Genomic DNA, 18,538 nt, shown 5'->3' on the forward strand with positions numbered 1-18,538 from the left:
TAGTCATACTTGACCCCAACAAGACAGTTGCATAAGCAAAAACAGTGTTACCACATTGTGCTGATTCAAACCTCACTGTGCAGGATACCTACATTTGGGCATCAGGCAATCTGAAAATGCCAGCAACAAATATTGCGGCCTTTCACAAAAGAGCACAACTTCAAATGCAGCACGCATTATAACTGCCATATATGGAGGCATTTAAAGTAAGACATGACAATCATGTAGTTCCATTTATACAGTTTATTTTTGCAAAAACACACTGAGAGGAACATTATGCCATCAGCACACAGGCTCCTCCCACTGCCTTGATCTTCTCCTCGGCCCGTCGGCTGAAGAACTTGGCCTTGACGATCACTGGCTGTTTGGGCAGCTTGCCTTTGCCCAGGACTTTGTAGTAGCCCTGCAAAATAAAAATAAAAAACACATTAGTGCAACCAGATAATCACAAAGATGAATTTGTCTGGCAAAATTCTTTCCCTAAATGGACAAAGCCCATAAAGTTATGGCTCCACTACTGTCTTCATGTCCAGCAGCACACTACAAAGGGTGGCAAATCAAGCCCATGTAATGCCACAATATCTGTACAACACTATATAGAAAATACAGTTAGGAAGACTCTCACGTTATGCAAATCTTCATCCAACGCAAATGCATTGGACTCAGTTATTCCTTTTATTGTAGCTTGCAACACTTAAGTACGGACTGAAATATACCAACAACTATTACAGACAGTGGGAGAAAATTAGCTTTGTCACTAAAGTAACACCGCAAAAAGTTTGTGCATGTTTCAATTCTTTAGCAAAACTTTCACTTTGTGTCAGTCATTCCTACGGGTCTCAAAATTATACGGTTTTCGTCAAAGTGTGGATATAATTTCTATGATTATTTCCACCCGGTTATTAATTTTATGAGACCGCGGCATCGGTGATATCAAGTTGTTTGTAACTGTCCATGTGGCCGACTGGCCTACAAAGAGCCAGTCGGTGAATAGGACCAGTATTCACTCTAAGAGGACTCTAGCACACCAAGACAATGAGTTGTGTCAAGGCGAGACTCTAGTCTCTACAGCAATACACAGCTCTACTGAACAATGCTAACCTGGAAATAGACTTGCTACACGTCAGACGAGAACAGTGACATCAGTGCATCCAGTACAGAGAGAGGTACGATATATGTGAAGTTTAGCTTCGATCAAGGACCAGGGAAATAGTCATTCATAGAAAGTAAAAAACAAAACAGAGGATACATCTACCGTAACCACATTCCTTTACCTACAATCTTTGAGCTATGCCGATACTTTAAAAAACACAACGTTAGACCCCAACTGACCCTCCGCCTCCATTTAGTGATGAGGAGACAAAACAACCCGTCCGTTAACGACACCATTGGTCACTACTTACGGCGCGCACAGCATCGATGATGGGCGTGGGTCCGTCGGGCTTCTTGCCGTAGTTGAGCCTGGTCTGCTCGCTCACCAGCTGCCACAGCTTGTCCAAGTTGATGGTGGGGCAGTGGGTTGTGTTTCTCTTCAAGTGGTAATGTCTCATACCCACCTTACCGAAGTACCCAGGATGGCTAAGGAGACACAGGGAGGACGGAGGTGAAAAAAGGTTAACTGCTGTACTAGGACTTAGGCTGGAAACGTTTAAGCTGTTTGGAAGATTTGTACAGGTTCAGACTTTGGCAAGTAATCAATAATTTGAATGGTGTTGCTCCTCTTATAAATCTCTCCAGACTCCAAAATTAACCAAAGACAGTTTAGAAATAAACATGTCTCTTCGTCAAAGTGTGGATAAACTTTCTATGATTATTTCCCCCCAGTTATTAATATTATGAGACTGCAGCATCAGTGATAAATAGTTTGTAACTGCCCATGTGGGTGACTGGCCTACAAAGGGCCAGTCGGTGAATAGGACCAGTCTTCACTCTAAGAGGACTCTAGCACACCAAGACAATGAGTTGTGTCAAGGTGAGACTCTAGTCTCTACAGCAAAACACATCTCTACTACCAACTGAACATATACTGTAACACGAGACAAAAAGGACCAACGACCAATAAAACATCAAGTGTGTAACATGTCAGAAAAACATTGCAGATCAACCTACTTATCTGCCTTTATGATAGATATTTCCACAAACTGAAACTTACCTGTGTCAGGGTGTTTGTAAACATGAACGTGCATATTTAATTCAGAGGGTTAATACATTAACACGTCGTGTAGAAAACCCCAACACATAAGCAGCATCTCTTCATGTCATGCAGCACTTACTATTTGTCGAAGTTGATTCTGTGGTGATGCATACCACCAGCATTACCACGACCTCCAGGATGCTTCCTGTGTTTGCCTGTGGGGAGAGGGACAAGTTAGAAGTGAACCATGTGTCACACACAGTGACACGGAGCTATGGAGAGCACCTTTAAACTCAGGTTAACGCTTACCAATGCGACCATGTCCGTGGCTGACGTGGCCACGCAGCTTCCTAGTCTTGGTCTGCTTTGTGGGCTGTTAGGAAAAGATTTGGTGTCGATTAGAATAAACTACAGAGTGTCAACAATCGTGGTTCTATCATAGCCAGTGGGGCTAGCTAGCTAAGCCAAATAACCTCTTACGTTACTTGGAGGTATCAACAGACTTTGTAGTCTGTCAACTTCGAACCGTTAACAGCAAATACTTCACACTAAAACAGGTATTCGCACGCAGTTTTTTCTTAAAACGAACGACATCTTAGACCCATCTCTTAATAGCTGCTTTCATGCTGCCTAGCATCGTAGGAAGCTAATGCTAATTCAACTGCATCTGCCGACAGGCTGTTGACTCTCACAACATAATGAACATTTAACACGTTACTCCCAGGCACTTTTACACATTAAACCGGGACTACCGCTGTTACATTCATTCAGACTACGGTAGTTTTGTGTACGCGGTTTAAGACATCAGAGTATAGAGAGAATATGCTGGCTGACTGATGCAGCTGAGGGCCGAAGAGATCCCAGCTCTCAACACGGCAAACCGCTCACAAGATCCCATAATGGTATTAAATCACAGGACAAAACACCCAGCAAATGACCGTAGGAGTTGGCTGCACCGTAATCCGCCACCGGATGATAGTTAGCAGTACGAATGAACAAGGATGGACATAGATTTAACTGCATTTCAAAGCACAGGGATACGTGATAGCACCTACCATCTTGGAGGCTAGTAGAAAGAGGAACGGGATTTGTAAACCTCGCGGTTTTGTGCGAGATTTGGCTCCTGGCGACAAAAGTGCAAAAGAAACACACAGCGAGGCCTAGTGGTGATATGTAACTAAGTACATTTACTGAACAGGTACTGAACAATTTGGAAGTACTTGTACTTTACTTTTGTATTCATGGTACTTTGTCATCCACCAATTCATAATGATTATTATAGTATTTTTTTTAAATTATATTTATAAAGTAAAGTCAGAATTAGCTGCAACATTAAAGCAATGCTTACACGTACATCAATAATATAATTATCCAATAAAATATAGCATATTCTTAAATGTGCCAATCTGTAGACTACTTTTACTTTTGGTACTTAATGTATATTTTAGTGCTCATACTTTTGTATTTTACTTACAGTTCTTTTATTTAAAAACAAGAAACATATTTTTTATATATTTTGAAATATTTTTCACATTTATTTTATTATATTATAATTAAATTGTATTAATTTGAGATTAGATTGGAACATTTTATTCATATGGTTGTGGTTATTTCATGGAAAGTTACACCCCCTAAATAATACAGAAGAGGGAAGGAGCTGTTATTTCCAAATATTGGAAGAAGTTTCAACGGAGGTGAAAATACAGTGAAATGTGATATGCAGTGTTATCATTGATTATCTGAATATTATGTAATATATACTCTCATCATTTTCTCTACTCAACAATAATACCTTCAATACAGTATTTATTTATTTAATGTTTATTCGTATAGGGACAATTATAGAGGATGAACCAATGCCATATTTCAGAGCATTTATAGCATATGCTAATTTGCAATGCCGGCCCCTATGTGGTTCTTTAAGAGACAGAGAAATCAACGACAAAGTACAAAACCTTAAATATATATTTAAAAAAACACTGCACCACATGATTACACAGAGTCACACTCAGCTCATCCTCATCTCACATTTGACACCTGGCTTTCCAAAGCAAAGACTTGTTTTGTGAAACATTTTATGTGTGTGTGTGTATACAGTAAATACATGCATTTCTTAACTTTATGTCATGTATTGTGTACTGTATAGGCTAGTAGTAATGTAACGATAAGGCTAATTTTATTAATTGTAACATATTTTATTATTCTCAAAGAAGAGAAGGATGAGATATTGAACAACAAAATAAATCAGAAAGAGAGCTCATTCTATTATATTTAATTTACATTTCTCAACTGATTGTAAACCTTAAAGTGTTTAAGTGTTAAACAAAATGCTCTGTCACAAATTTAAGTTTCTTGTACTTTATTTGAGTCTTTTCTTTTCATGCCACTCTTCTACTCTAGAAGGAAACATTGTACGTTTTACTTTACTACAACTAATGAAGACAGTGCCACTAAACAAAATATTTCAGAATATACTCCATCTCAATCAACTACAACAGTAAAATACTGCTTTTAGAATAATGCATGAGTAATCACAATTTACGATATAATATATTATAGTATAGAAGTCACAGGGGACATTTTACCCATGGAGTACTTTGTGTTTTAATACTTTAAATACACTTTCTTGGTTAACACGTTTAATGCAGGACTTTTACTTATAACAGCAGTATTTTACAGTGTGTAATTAGTACTTTTACTAATCTGAATATTTCCTCCACCACTGAACGTTCAACATGCACATTGAGGTCGATGGAGTAGAGTAAAGGTCTAGGAGGAAATAGATGAGGGTTGACACATGAACGAGCTGATTTTTTTTATCCGATGCATCAGACAGAGTTAAAGTTGATTTACATACAGTCTGTTATTCAAAGCTTGAGTCAACTCCACAGCCTGTGACTTGTCATTGGTCAGAATCCACTGGGAGTGAACTCTGTTTGTACCTCCAGCTGAAGAAAAGACAAACTGAACTGAGCCTCGACCGGTTTCAACTTCCTTCAACCTGTGAGGGATCTTTTTCCTTCTCTTGTATGGTTCTCTAATGGATGTACTTCATGTCATGTTTGATGCTCCATCGCTGTAGTTTTTCCGACATGCTTTATGCCTGGAATCCCCTGGTGACCCCTGGGTCAACTCTCCACCAATCACGTCACCCGTGTCCTCCTTGGTACTGGACAGAGTGTCATCCCTCTCCTCCTCAGCTCACACCTGGAGGCACACTCACCTGTCTCTCTGAAGGAGACATCTTGTTTTTTTCATTGCTTGTATTCACACTCAGGTAAGGATTGATTAGGATGACTTTAACATTAAAGATGTAATTGTTTTTGTTGGTAACTGTTTCGTACACAATGCTTTTTTTTAATGTGTTATAGTCACTCATTTCACTTGTTGATTTGATTTTTTTCTTGCACAAAAGAGCAGTTAAATTAATCTTAAAATGGTACGCCATCTGCTGTTTCTTTGGTGGGTGTCATGTTTGTTTGGAAACACTGGGCTCACAGGACATTTCAAACCAGCAGCTTCTTTGCGTGTTTTCAACCGTTTCTTCACCCCAAGAGGCCCCCGGTCTTCCTGGAGATGGCTCACCGGCCTCACAGACGCCATGGCAACTTCCCCCAAAGGCGGGCCACCTTATTGCCACGGGCAGCCAAGTGTAGAGCGCGGCTGGCCCTGGAGGCCGAGTCATCTGAGACTGGTCCAAGTCCCACAACCACAGCAGAGGAGCTGAGCCTCCCGGCAGAGCACGTAATGGCCCACAGACACAGACGGTGTCACAGATAAAGAGTTTAATGATCGAGCAGAGCCTTATCACAACAGCTGGACGGTGTTGAGGAAGAGGGAGGAAATTATCAAAGGGTTATTGATATTTAATTAAACTTTTGGTTTGATCAGAAGACACTAAATCTCTATTTATTTTTTTAATAGCTTTGCAGTTGTGGATTCTGTGAGATGGAAAAGGAGTCAAACCAGTCCAGAAAACCCAGAGCCGCCTCTCCTTCATCTGGACAACGACAACCTGGAAAAGCTGTGGTAGCTTTATTGAAGAGAATAAGGTAAAATAAAGGACAACAGGGGGAACACGCTCTCTAACAAACACAATAAGAAAAATGTATTTAAAGGAGTAGTTTGACATTTTGAGAAATATGCTCATTAGCTTTCCTTTAAGAAGTAGATAAGAAGATGGTTACCACTTTAGCTTAAAGATTGGAAACAGGGGGACACAGTTAACTGGACTCTGTCTTCAGGCACCTTCAAAGATCAATAATTAATATGTTAATTGCACACATATTTCTGACGTCACATGATGACTTTGGGCTGCATACGGATGGTTTGCGCAGAACTTCCAAGCCGCGATGATGCAGAAAGTATAATTTGGACTTCCGTGTAATTTATAGTTTCTGCGTGACGCAAATGCGCGGCAGCGTAAACTGTTTTTGGACTGTATCTGCACATTTAAAAAAGACAATCTGTGCTTTTAGAGTTCCACAAAGTGACTTTATCTTGGGGAACCACAGTTTATCCATCTGCTCAGTACCTCTGGACAGTTCAGTCACTGTGTCGCTCTGTTTGCCAAGATACAGAACATAACTCCCCCTAAAACCACAACTTCTTGTTTTTACCTTATTGTTATCTCCGTCAGGAGGATCATGTGATTGGTTCGAATTTGTGCGTGCGTCTGTGAGTGAATGAGAGTTAGTGAGTGTCTCTGTCCACATGCTAATCTCACACTCATGCTGCAGCAAACTGCATAGTATTTTGAGTGGCCAGTTATGGCTGCATGCTCAAGGACTTCTCGTGGTTGTGGTGACTCACACTTTCTTAAAACACCTTTTTTTGCCCGTTTCATGCTGCAATTGACTTCCTGCTGAGTCACCCCAGGCGAAAAATAAGTGTACTTTTTTGTACTTAAAATATACTAACATTTTCAATAGTACACTTCAAATATACTTTCAAAGAATTGTACTTTCTGAAAATATATAAAAAGTAGACAAAAGTCACGCTTTCACCTATTTTCAAAAATCTACTTTAAACACACTTTAAAATAATTGTACTGTAGTATACTTTCAAAAAATATATTATAAGAAAAATATACTTTAAGTGTAAGTTCTGTGCAATTACTTAAACATACTTCTTTGAACTTAATTTTCAAACATATTGTTTGTATATTTCAAAATGTATGATCTAAATTACCATTGAAACAATGTATTTAAAGCACATTTTATAAATACAGATTTTAAATATACAGATTTTTTGGTATATTTTAAGTAGTATTTGTGTGTAATTAGTAAGTAAACTTATTCATACTATTATTTCAATATATTAATTGTACTATTCTTTTGGAATGTGTTAAAATGTATTACTGTGAAAATGCACCGAAAGCACATTTAAAAAATATATATTTTGATATCTTGCCATTTTATAAAATATGATATCATTTTTATTTTATCATAATATAATAAAATATTATATTTTATATATGCGCTTTCTGAGCATGGGCAGAAAGCGTCCGCTTTCCTGTCTGCGCATGGGCAGAGTGCTAGAAATTCAAATTCTGAAGGCGGGAATTCTTTTCACTCTGGGGGATTTCAGTTGGAAGCTCCGGCATTGCCATCTGTCCACAGGTCTCAGTTTTCGGTAAGTAAGCAATTTATAACCATATGTGTGTTATATTTGTTCTAAACAGAGTTGTCTTTACACTTTAAAACAGTGTTTGATAGAAACAAGCATTTAGCTGTCACTATCAATTGTGTGTTTGCTACTTTAGCTAACGTTACAACAGCTAGCTTAGTTGTGTAGTAGCATAACGTGAAGGTGATATGTATGTTAACATTAAGCTAACATGATATTGCGCTCAAGTGGAATGCTAGGTGAATTCAATTGTAGCTTTTAGACTGTTTTAGTAGCTTGTGGACTTCACTAACATGCATGCAAATATTAATGGGCTATTTAATGAGTTGTAGACTGGCCATGCTGATTGACAACTGTATATTCCTGACTGGTTGCAAGTATGTTTTGAAATATTTTTAGTATGGTAGAATTAGACAAAGCTAACTGAAATCACGTTAGTAAATGGTGTTGAAGATGCTCTCAGACAGCAAGGTGTTAATGTTTCACTGTTCTCTATTGTGCTTATGTTTATTAGTTTTTTTTATTACAATATGTTTTTACTATGTTTTAACTATGTACTGGCTCTGTGGCACTCTGAGATTTTCTGAATGAAAAGTGCGCTACAAATAAAATGCATTATTTTATTATTATTTATTGAGAGAGAGGGGGGAGGGGGAGGGCCGTTCTTAGTCGCTCCACCAACTAAGAACGGCCATGCACGATACGATATGAGAATCGCTCTCACAGCCCGATGTTTACTGCGTCGCGACGAGTCGCTAAAGGGGTCATGGGGCCGTGAGAATCACTCTCACGTTTACTGAGTCGGGACAAGTCGCTAAAGGAGCCATGGGGCTGTGAGAATCACTCTCACGTTTACTGAGTCGGGACAAGTCGCTAAAGGAGCCATGGGGCCGTGAGAATCACTCTCACGTTTACTGAGTCAGGACAAGTCGCTAAAGGAGCTATTGGGCCGTGAGAATCACTCTCACATTTACTGAGTCGGGACAAGTCGCTAAAGGGGGACAAGTCTGGGGGACACAGACAGACCGTCTGGGGGACACAGACAGACAGACAGACAGACAGACATTAAACAGTTATTTTGAATAAAACTAATCAGTTATCGGGTTAGCTGCAGCTCGGCGATGAGTGAACAGTCTACCAGGGAACCTGTACCACTTGTTCCTTTTATTTTCAGCAACCTTTCTCTGCAGATCCTCCAGCTGGGTCTGCACAGCGAGGAGATCCTCCTGAAGGACGACCTCCTCTTTCTGATGGTTGAGCAGAGCCACACTGGAGGCTCTGATCTCCTCCAGCAGGGAGGCTTTCTCCTCCTCCCACTGGTGACGGTCAGCCATGAACTGATCGGTCTCTTTTTTATGGATAGCCGTCTGGGCCAGAAACTGGGAGACTTTCTCCTCCTCCCACTGGAGGCGGTCGGCCATGAACTGATCGGTCTCTTTTTTATGGATAGCCACCTGGGCCAGTAACGTGCTTCTGGACCATTCCATTCTTTCCAGGTGGTAACTCCTGATCCTCTGCATTCGATCACGTTGAGTGTTCACCTCCTCCTCGGTCTCCTTCAGAGCATTCTGGAGCTTTTGACTGTCCATCTTATGCTGGTTAAGTTGATCCACACACGAGGCTTTGGTCTCTTCCAGCTGGGCCTCCACAGCAAGGATGTTCTCCTGAAGGTAGTCCTCCCTTTTCTGATGGTTGAGCTGAGCCAAACAGTAGGCTCTGTTCTCCTTCAGCAGGGAGACTCTCCCCTCCTCCAACTGGTTCTCCAGCAGGGAGACTTTCTCCTCCCACTGGAGACGGTCGACCATGAACTGATCCGTCTCTTTGTGCATCTTAACTTTCAGGCCGTTTATCTCTTCCTGCATTGCTTCCTTATCCAGTCTCCACATGTTCGCTATACGATCCATTTCTTTCACCTTTGGCTCTTCTGTGTGTCCGCTCTGTGTATTCTGACCGTTCATGACTCTATGTGGTTGATAATGAAAACAGCTGATATTGGTCTGAATATCCCTAACTTCAGATGTAGGCGGGACTTATCGCATCAAAGCAATGAAAGCCATCGACGATGACGTCATCCATTCTGCCTTTCAGCTCGTTGCCTGGATACCAGTTTGTTTACGTTTTGCCTGGATACCAGTTTGTTTACGTTTTGAACACGTGAATGTTCCGATTTCTGAGATGAATGGCTGACTGACAAATATATAAACCTACCAGCTCATCTTAATAAAAGAAGTAAGCTAACCCAACTTAAATGGCATAGAAAGTTATAGTGACTTGAGTGATACACTAACATGAACTCGTAAGTGAACTGTAGTCATAATGACTCAGTCATTTGGAGTTTGATCAACTTCTGGTCGACTTTCAAGTTATGTGTATCAATTCCAATGTGTTGTATTAACTCATTTGATCTAAATTGATTTTATAGACAGTGGCCGTGTTCGAAAACTTAGATAGCTGTCTTGATCCTTGGTCTGTCATTAATACAGGTGTCCATTTCCAGCGTTTTTTCGCTTAGATTTTTCAATACTTACCGAGAAATAGACACTGCCCAGGCGAAAAAAAAGTGTACTTTTTTGTACTTAAAATATACTAACATTTTCAATAGTACACTTCGAATATACTTTCAAAGAATTGTACTTTCTGAAAATATATAAAAAGTATACAAAAGTCACGCTTTCACCCATTGCAGAATTTCCGCAAACGAGAGCCTCGGACGTGCGAGCGGTCATCAGAAGGAAGTGTAACAACGAGCATTTTAACCAAAAAAAATTAACATGTTTGTATTTAGAGAGCAAGAGTTTGGGGATGGTTCAGTGTTCTGTGTTTTAATGTTTTGCTCTCTGTTCAGTATATTTCTCTTTTTTTTGGTCATAAATGTGTGTTAGTCAATGTTATATAATCACAAATACTATTTTGGTTCGTGTATTTTAAATGTATTATACATATATTATATATATATATTATAATAAAATATATTTCAAATTCAATAAAGTGTTTTTGATTACTATCTGGAAAGTTCATTCCGCATTTGGTAATACATTTGTAATATTGTAATGTATAATAGTATGTAGTGTACAAAGTAATAAGAAAGTGCACTTTCTTAGTAATTGGAATAAGCCAAAAGTATACTTTTGGTATACTATTAGTACAATATAAATATATTTATATTATAATGTTTATATATTTATAAAACACTTATAGTATATTTCAAATATACTTCAAACACAAAAAAAGTATATTTAAAGTTGGCTATAAGCATGTTTATTAGTACATCCACAGTCATATACTTAAATTGTAATAAGTATACAATAATTTGTTCCAATTTAGTACACAAAAAGTACAAAAAAATGTACTTAATACACTTAGAATTGTCCACAACTACTACTTAATTACTACTTAAGTATATTAAGTACAAAATAAGTTGTTCCAAAATAATACTCTTTAAGTATACTGATGATAAGTAGGGCTTCAAGTATACTTGAGTATACTTAAGTATACTAAGATTAAATATACTTTTCATACTTATTTTTCGCCTGGGACCACTCACTACTATTAACCATTACCCAACCAGTAGGGAGATAGTGATCACACAGCCGCTAACAGCTAACAGACCATCAGTACACACACTGCTGTACCTTGCTGCAACTCAGTCTCTGTTAAGTGGGCAGACAGCTTGGTGGGTTTCATTTTGTTTTTGGCAAGATTTTCTGAAGTGTATCATACATCGACTTCAAAGCCGATTCCCTGCATACATAGTCGCTTGTATTAGAGTTTGAATATAGTGTGTTTTACAACACCTTCCTCCCCATTAGAGTCTAGACGGAGTTTAGCCAATTCTGGGTTGTATTTATTCGAGATCTGCACTCTACTGAGTTTGAGTATGGATTCAACAAACAAGATACTACATGTGAAGTAGTGAGCCTTAGCCTTTAACTCTGGAGAAAGCCGGGCTCGTTCTTTCCCCTTGTTTCCAGTCTTAATGCTAAAGCTAGGCTAATCCCTTCCAAGCTCTAGCTCCGTAAAGAAAGAAAAAAAAATCTAAATGGAGTAAAAGAAACATAAACGAGTGGTATCAATCATTTCATCGTACACTTGAATACCATGGACTGCATATAAGTAGTGGACATAATTGTTGTGACGTCATCCATCCCCCTCGAGTCCGGCATTTTGGCCATCGTTGTCTTGGCTTTCGGCGGTTGCCATCTTTGTTTTTTGCAACCAGTGACATATGTGGACTGTGGAGGAGTGACGTAGAGACGTCGTATACAGTTCTGTTAGTGGTAGTGACCTGTGAATCACAAGATAGCCACGACCTAATGCATACTCTGCTTTATGGTCTATTTGACTCTAAATGGACCATAATTTACTAAATGAACATCATGCTGTATTGAAGAAGACTTGAAACTAGAGATTGAGATCATAAAGTCATGTTTACTGAGGTAATAAATCAAGAGAGAATTGGGTTGTTTTCTCAAAAGGTTGCTGCTTGGTGAATGTGTATATCACAAAATGAGGACGTATTCCTTAATTGATATTATATTGTCCATGTTGGACGATACGTAGGATCAAATAAAAGAAATGTCCTGCTGGTGTCCTTCGAGACATAGCTCACTCCAGACGGTGACACACTATCGTTCTACTTGCAGTAAGTTAACCAAGCCTTCATCTATTTCCACAGGATTCACCCAGAGGCCCACAGGATTCTGGGTAACTCCTGCATCCCTGTAGTGAGCTTGCAGCGTCTGAACTTCCAGTCCGTCTGCTTGTCATCTCTGCAGCCTGTGGTTTCTCTGGTCCGACTGCCGAGCCAAATGCAAGCCGAGCTCCACGATGACGCTTCTTGTTTGGATCGACCTCAACAGGTACTCAGATGATGGTCGACACACTTAAGATGAGTTCTCTTTTATGATCACTTTTGTCTCTGTCTGCAGAATGGAGTCAGTCATCATGAGGCAAACATTTCAGAGGTAACAGAAGTGTCGCCTCAGACTGATCACAGCCAACCAGAAACCACCCCGGCCTCCTGGACTGAACCGTACTGTCCTGACCGCTCCCCCTCCAGAGAACCAGAGCGGGACTCGGGCTTCGACTGTGACTCTAATCCAGATCAGACCTACATCCTGTTCGACTCTGGGTCTGATGAGTGGGACCCGGATGGGAGAAGTGATTCGGAAACATTTTATTTGGATCCAGATCCGGAGCAGACCATGGTGATCGAACTGGATCCGGAACCAGAAATGGATCAGGATGGATCCCTGGAGCTGGAAGATGACGTCGAAACTAAATGTGAGGTAGTTCAAGTGGACGATAGTGAGGATGAAAGACCTGATCTCTGCTGCTCACAGGAGGAGGAGGAGGACTCATCCATGCAGAGACCCGGACCTGGATTGGGAGCCGAGGAGACGGAGAGTGAAGATTTTTGTGCCGTGTGTCGGAACGGAGGAGATCTACTCTGCTGCGACCTCTGCCCTAAAGTTTACCACTTGGCCTGTCACATACCTCCTCTCATCAGCTTCCCCCTGTACGTACTATAGCACACTATGTATACCTCTATCACAAACAATGCTCTTACTGTGTGATTTAGGCTCTTTTTTTTTAACTTGTGACACTTTATAGCAAAGCAATGTTTACTGATCAGTTCAACCAAAGATAGGATTGTTTTTAGAGGCTTGAAGAAGAAACAATTCAGTATTTCCCAATAAAAGCAAACAAATACAATTAGAAAGCTGACTTTAAATTAAGTAATGCTTCCTCCAAATGCAGCACATGTGTCATAAGAAATGACATGTTTTGGTTACACAGACAATACTTGATTTTATGATACATTTAATTTGTCTTTTTATTGGATTTGTTAACAATGATAAAAGGGTAAAAATAATGCCATATATACAGAGTATATCCCAGATGCATCGCTCCGTGCAAAGAATGGGTGATGAACGTGAAGAAGATTGATTGTTTTAAATGTCTAAATTATGAAGTAACGGAGGTCCCTGTGTGTCCTACAGAGGTGACTGGGTGTGTACGCTGTGCAGAACTGACCAGGAGCCCGTGGAGACCTACGACTGTGAGAACAAGCACTCGTGTGGGGGAGTCAAAGCCCCGTACACACTGTCCCACCAGGACCAGAGGGTGAGCTGCAGGGTCGAATCACTTTGACCCTCATCACATGTAAAGTATCTGTAAAAGTATTCATTTCTTTACTTTGTTTCAACCACTGAAATAAAAGGAGTAGAATGGACAATACCATTCAAATCAACGTATAGGTGCATGGTCACAGCGGCGGCCATTTTTATGCGTACTGGTGCCTTTTTCGACAGTTGTAGCGGGCTAACTTCCCCGATTACAGCTTAATGCTTCATCCACACACTCTTGTCACAGCACAACTTTGTTCGGCCTTTTTTCTGTCATCGGCAAATTAACAAGCTAGCTAGCTAACTTGCGGACAGCTCGCTAGTTAGTAAGTTTGCTAATTCTGAAATGCTGGAGCCTACGTAGGTAACCAGCCATCCATCCATCTCCAGAGCTGCTTCCGTCTCTACACTACGTGTGTTCTATTGGTTCTAGTTATTTTCTATTTCCATGGTTTCAACCTAAAGAAAGCAGTAAAAACTGTTTATGGTGTTTAAACATTCACTATTATGCACTAAGTGGACCAAAAGTTATGTATTTATTAATTCAAAGTGAGAAAAAAAGAACACAAAATAGTTCTTTCCCCTTCTAAAGCTTCAATTTTTTTCTTTTTCTTATCAACAATAGTTGTTTCTCAGACTCTGTTATGGTATCATCCCGGATGAACAGATGTTTGTTAGTGACTGTGTGTGTATGTGTGTGTGTGTTTCCTGTGCAGAGGTGTGAGAAGCTGACTCTACTGTTGTACTGTCACACGCTCAGCGCACCGTTCCATGAACCCGTCAGCGTCCTGGTCAGTCCAACAGATTCACATTAAAAACATGTCAATCTAATTGAAAAATCACATCAAATAAATGACCCTGACACCACTGAATAATCAGAGTACAAATATACTATTTCATACTATTTATGCCAATAACTCCCTCTAAATCCTGCACAATGTTCCTTCAAGAACACATCCTACACATGATTATATGACACCACTATTGGTTCAATATCAAAAATATATCTAAAAAAAACAGAATGATGTAATTCAGTAACACATCAACATCACATGTCACCACTTTAACCTAAAACTTTAACCTGTATTTACCAATGATAAAGAGAAGATCTACACCACAGGCCTCTTTTAAAACACCAAGTGATGGGAGCATGTAATGGTTAAGTAGAGAAAACACTGGCTTAATAAACTCTCCATGTAAAATGTTCCACTTGCCTTTCATAACAAGCCTTGATGTTAAAAATGAAAACAATCTCCACCGCAATGATGTAATCTCTGTGAATGTGCTCCAGGCCCGAAACTACTACCAGATCATCAAGAGGCCCATCGACCTGTCGGTGATCCGCAGGAAACTGGACAAGAGCAACACTCTCCACTACTTCACTGCCGAACAGTTTGTCGATGACGTCCTGCTGATGTTCAAGAACTGCTCTACGTTCAATTACGTGGGTGGAATTCCCGCCTTAATCTAATTTCTAGCGTAATTGAATTATTTCTGCAATAAGTTCCACATGTAGCAGAAAACTTTTTTTGATTTCTATATGAAGCGACGGAGGTTGTGTCCATCTGCCAGTTCATGCTGAACCTCAGGTGACATCTAACAAGAGCCATGCTAACAGCTTTGTGAGGCTGATGACAAGACACAGTGCCGCTTTGAGCTAAATGCTAATGTTCAGCAGAAACACGTTCATCATCTTAGATTAATGTGAAAGCAAGTTTGGTAGAAATAGAATAGGAGTAGAATTAATATAGCTTTGTGATTCTTAATCTCCGTTTGCTGTGCAGCCGGACTCAGAGGTGGCCCAGGCCGGTCGAAGCCTCGAGCTGTTTTTCGTGAGCCAAGTGACGGAGATTTTTCCCGACCGGACGTTCCCGTCGACCAGCCAGGACCGAACGGACAGCGCTCGCCTCCGGTGGCTCTGCAGGAAGAGGAGGGAGAACTACAGGAAGAGGAGATACGTGTTTAGTGGGAAGAAATACTACCTGTAACTAGTTTAAACAACAACAACAATCACATAGAAGATGACTTGGGACATTTCTGCTGTCTACCTGCCGGTCTACCTGCACGCATTCTGTCCGTATACTCATCGCTCGCCACCGGACAACCCGTTGTCACTCCTGACTCTTCAAATACCGACGCTTGCTCAGTGGCCTTTGGCATATTATGACAATTGGTGACTTTCTTGCGTGACTTTTTGAGCTAGTGCTGCTAGCTGCTTTCATTGGAAAGGAGTTGGCAACACAGAGCTGAGTTTTTTGGTTGGATAATGTAAAGAATCTAGCGAACTCTTCCTGGTTTCTCCAACGTTGACCCCAGCTTTAAGTGTAGTTGAACACTATCTGGACAGAACTGGAATTATGTCTTCAGCATTTGCATTTGATTTGTGTAGGAAGTTTGTAATACTAGATTTGTATTTCCATACACATAGATTTATACACATGTCAGTCAGGTTCACGTGTCTAGCAGTAGTCCAACGTTTACCCCTTTATTTATGGGTGTTACGCCCCAGCCTTGGGCAGCCCGTTGGGGCAAACAACACTCCACCACTGACCCAAATCAACCACAGATTATACCCTTTAAGACAATCAGATTCATGGGATTTAATAACATGAAAACAAACAAACACACAAGACAATACCAAATCGTATGCTGCGAGGCAGCACGACCAGCAGTCCCCACACCAGAGGCCTCGCTCTTCTGCTGCTGGCTCAGGAGCTTTTAAGCACTTCCTTCCCTGGCTAGGTGCACCCCGTTGAGCAATGCAGCACACCTGGTCAGAGCTGCTAGATAGGGAAAAGGGACAACAGCACAGGGGACATTTAAAGCCGTTACAAGGGGCCCCTACCTTCCATCTGCTGTACTGAATATATGAAAGAACATGTCTTTCTTTCTGTCTAACAGCAGCCTCATGGTCACGTTTTACATGCTGATGAGTTGAGCTGTGAGATGAAGATGAAGAACTTCCTGGCTGGAAAATTACCACCGCAACTAATATGGACAAATATTGCTTTTGAAAACATGTTAATAATTTATAGACTGTATCTCACTGGAGCCTGAAGATACTGAATGAAATTCGAAATACATTTCCCCCCCACCAGGGGGCGTGTTTGTATCTAAGACTTAATCTTTTGAATTTACAGTGAAAGGTTTAAAATGACAATGAGACTTTTAAAGCACAAAGTGTATTTCCTTTTTTCCATTTAATCTATTTTGCTACTTCCCTTTCCACTCGCCCCGCTGGTTTCTGCACACAGTCAGCAGATCTGAAGATCTTCAGGGTTTTGTTTCATGTGATTGTGTCTTTCAATCTTCCTCAGGAGGACAAATTGACCACAGAGCAAGACAAGAAACTACATCAAATATGAAGCCAAGGTTTCATTTGGTCCTTTGTCTTTTTGTCCTGCATTTTATTGTTCCTGAGTTTTGTGTCTTTATATCTTTGTATGAATTTAGATGGGTGGGCATGTCTGCTCGATATATATTCTCCATCAAAGCAGGTTTCTTTACCCTGGCGTCACCCCGGGAGCCGCTGATGATGAACTCCATCATCCTGTCGGGGCAGTAATGTCTCAATGACCTCGATGGCATCATGCGGAGCGACGTCATTAAAACACTGTGAAGGCTTCAGTAAAAAACTTCCCCTCATGAACTGAACATCATGACTGGTGGGGGCAGCTGAAGACAGAAACATGCACTCAGTTTGTTGATGTCATCCTGAATCTGCTGTAGTTTGTTTAGTTTGTTTTACCCTGAATATAAAAGACTAATTGTTAGCTTCAACATTTACTTAAGTACTGTACTTCTGTACAATTTTGACTTGACTATATTCATCAATATTCCCAATTGTTTAACGCATAGTGTTCTTTCAAAACAAACTTCCGTCTTCACAGGAAGTTCGGGTTAAGGCAACAAAATCCAATTAGTTCAGGTTTTGGAAAAGAACGCGGTTCATGTTAAGTGTACTCACTAGCGAGTAACAAACGAGTCACGTGACTAGCGACTCATGTGACTCTCACACACTTTATATTACATCCCATGATTCGACCGTCCAGTAAAGCCTCAGGAGGGTTTATATTGGAGTCAGTTGAAGGCCCGGTGAGTCGCATACAGACGCTGGAGGAGGGCCTCCATGCATTGATCTCCGATGCCGAGGGTCACTTAAGCCATCTGTAGGAATAACGTTTGGGTTGCCAGGTTGTGGAAAATCCTCTATCATCAAACTTTCCTTGTCATTTTTAGCGAGCTCTTTAATTCACCAGGAATAATCCTCCAGAAGACAGTATGGATTCTGGACCAAAATCTATTTAAAAACACCATATTAACATATAACTGCACAATTACTGGATTACTATAATAATGTATTTATTCATTAAATATTATTGATTTAGTGACATAAATAAACTTTGATTTATAACATTTATAAACTTATCAGAAAATGGTGCCCACAAGTTTCTTGGAGAAACAGAATAGTTTGTGAAGACAAAATATGTGGCACTCACATGAAAAATAACTTATTATGATTAATAAAGATTTCTGTTAAAACAGGACACAAATACTCTTTTTGTTGTGGTGACATCAGTGGAAATCCTCAGGATCCTCACGTATAACTTGCGTTAGATTCATTGTTTAAAGGACGACGGGTTGCTTT

The 18,538-nt window shown here is 40.2% G+C and overlaps 1 protein-coding gene across 1 annotated transcript; it reads right to left on the bottom strand.

Moving 5' to 3' along the window:
* Positions 1-225: 225 nt before the first annotated feature.
* Positions 226-3,250, bottom strand: rpl27a (ribosomal protein L27a). Its single transcript, XM_079162511.1, has 5 exons — positions 3,190-3,250; positions 2,444-2,507; positions 2,274-2,349; positions 1,404-1,578; positions 226-403 (listed from the first exon to the last, which is right to left on the bottom strand). Exons 1-5 carry the CDS (start codon positions 3,190-3,192, stop codon positions 275-277), a joined length of 447 nt encoding a protein of 148 aa, XP_079018637.1. The 5' UTR covers positions 3,193-3,250; the 3' UTR covers positions 226-274.
* Positions 3,251-18,538: the final 15,288 nt, after the last annotated feature.

Source organism: Pholis gunnellus (genome assembly GCF_910591455.1).
Source record: "Pholis gunnellus genome assembly, chromosome: 7".
NCBI classification, from domain to species: Eukaryota; Metazoa; Chordata; class Actinopteri; order Perciformes; family Pholidae; genus Pholis; species Pholis gunnellus.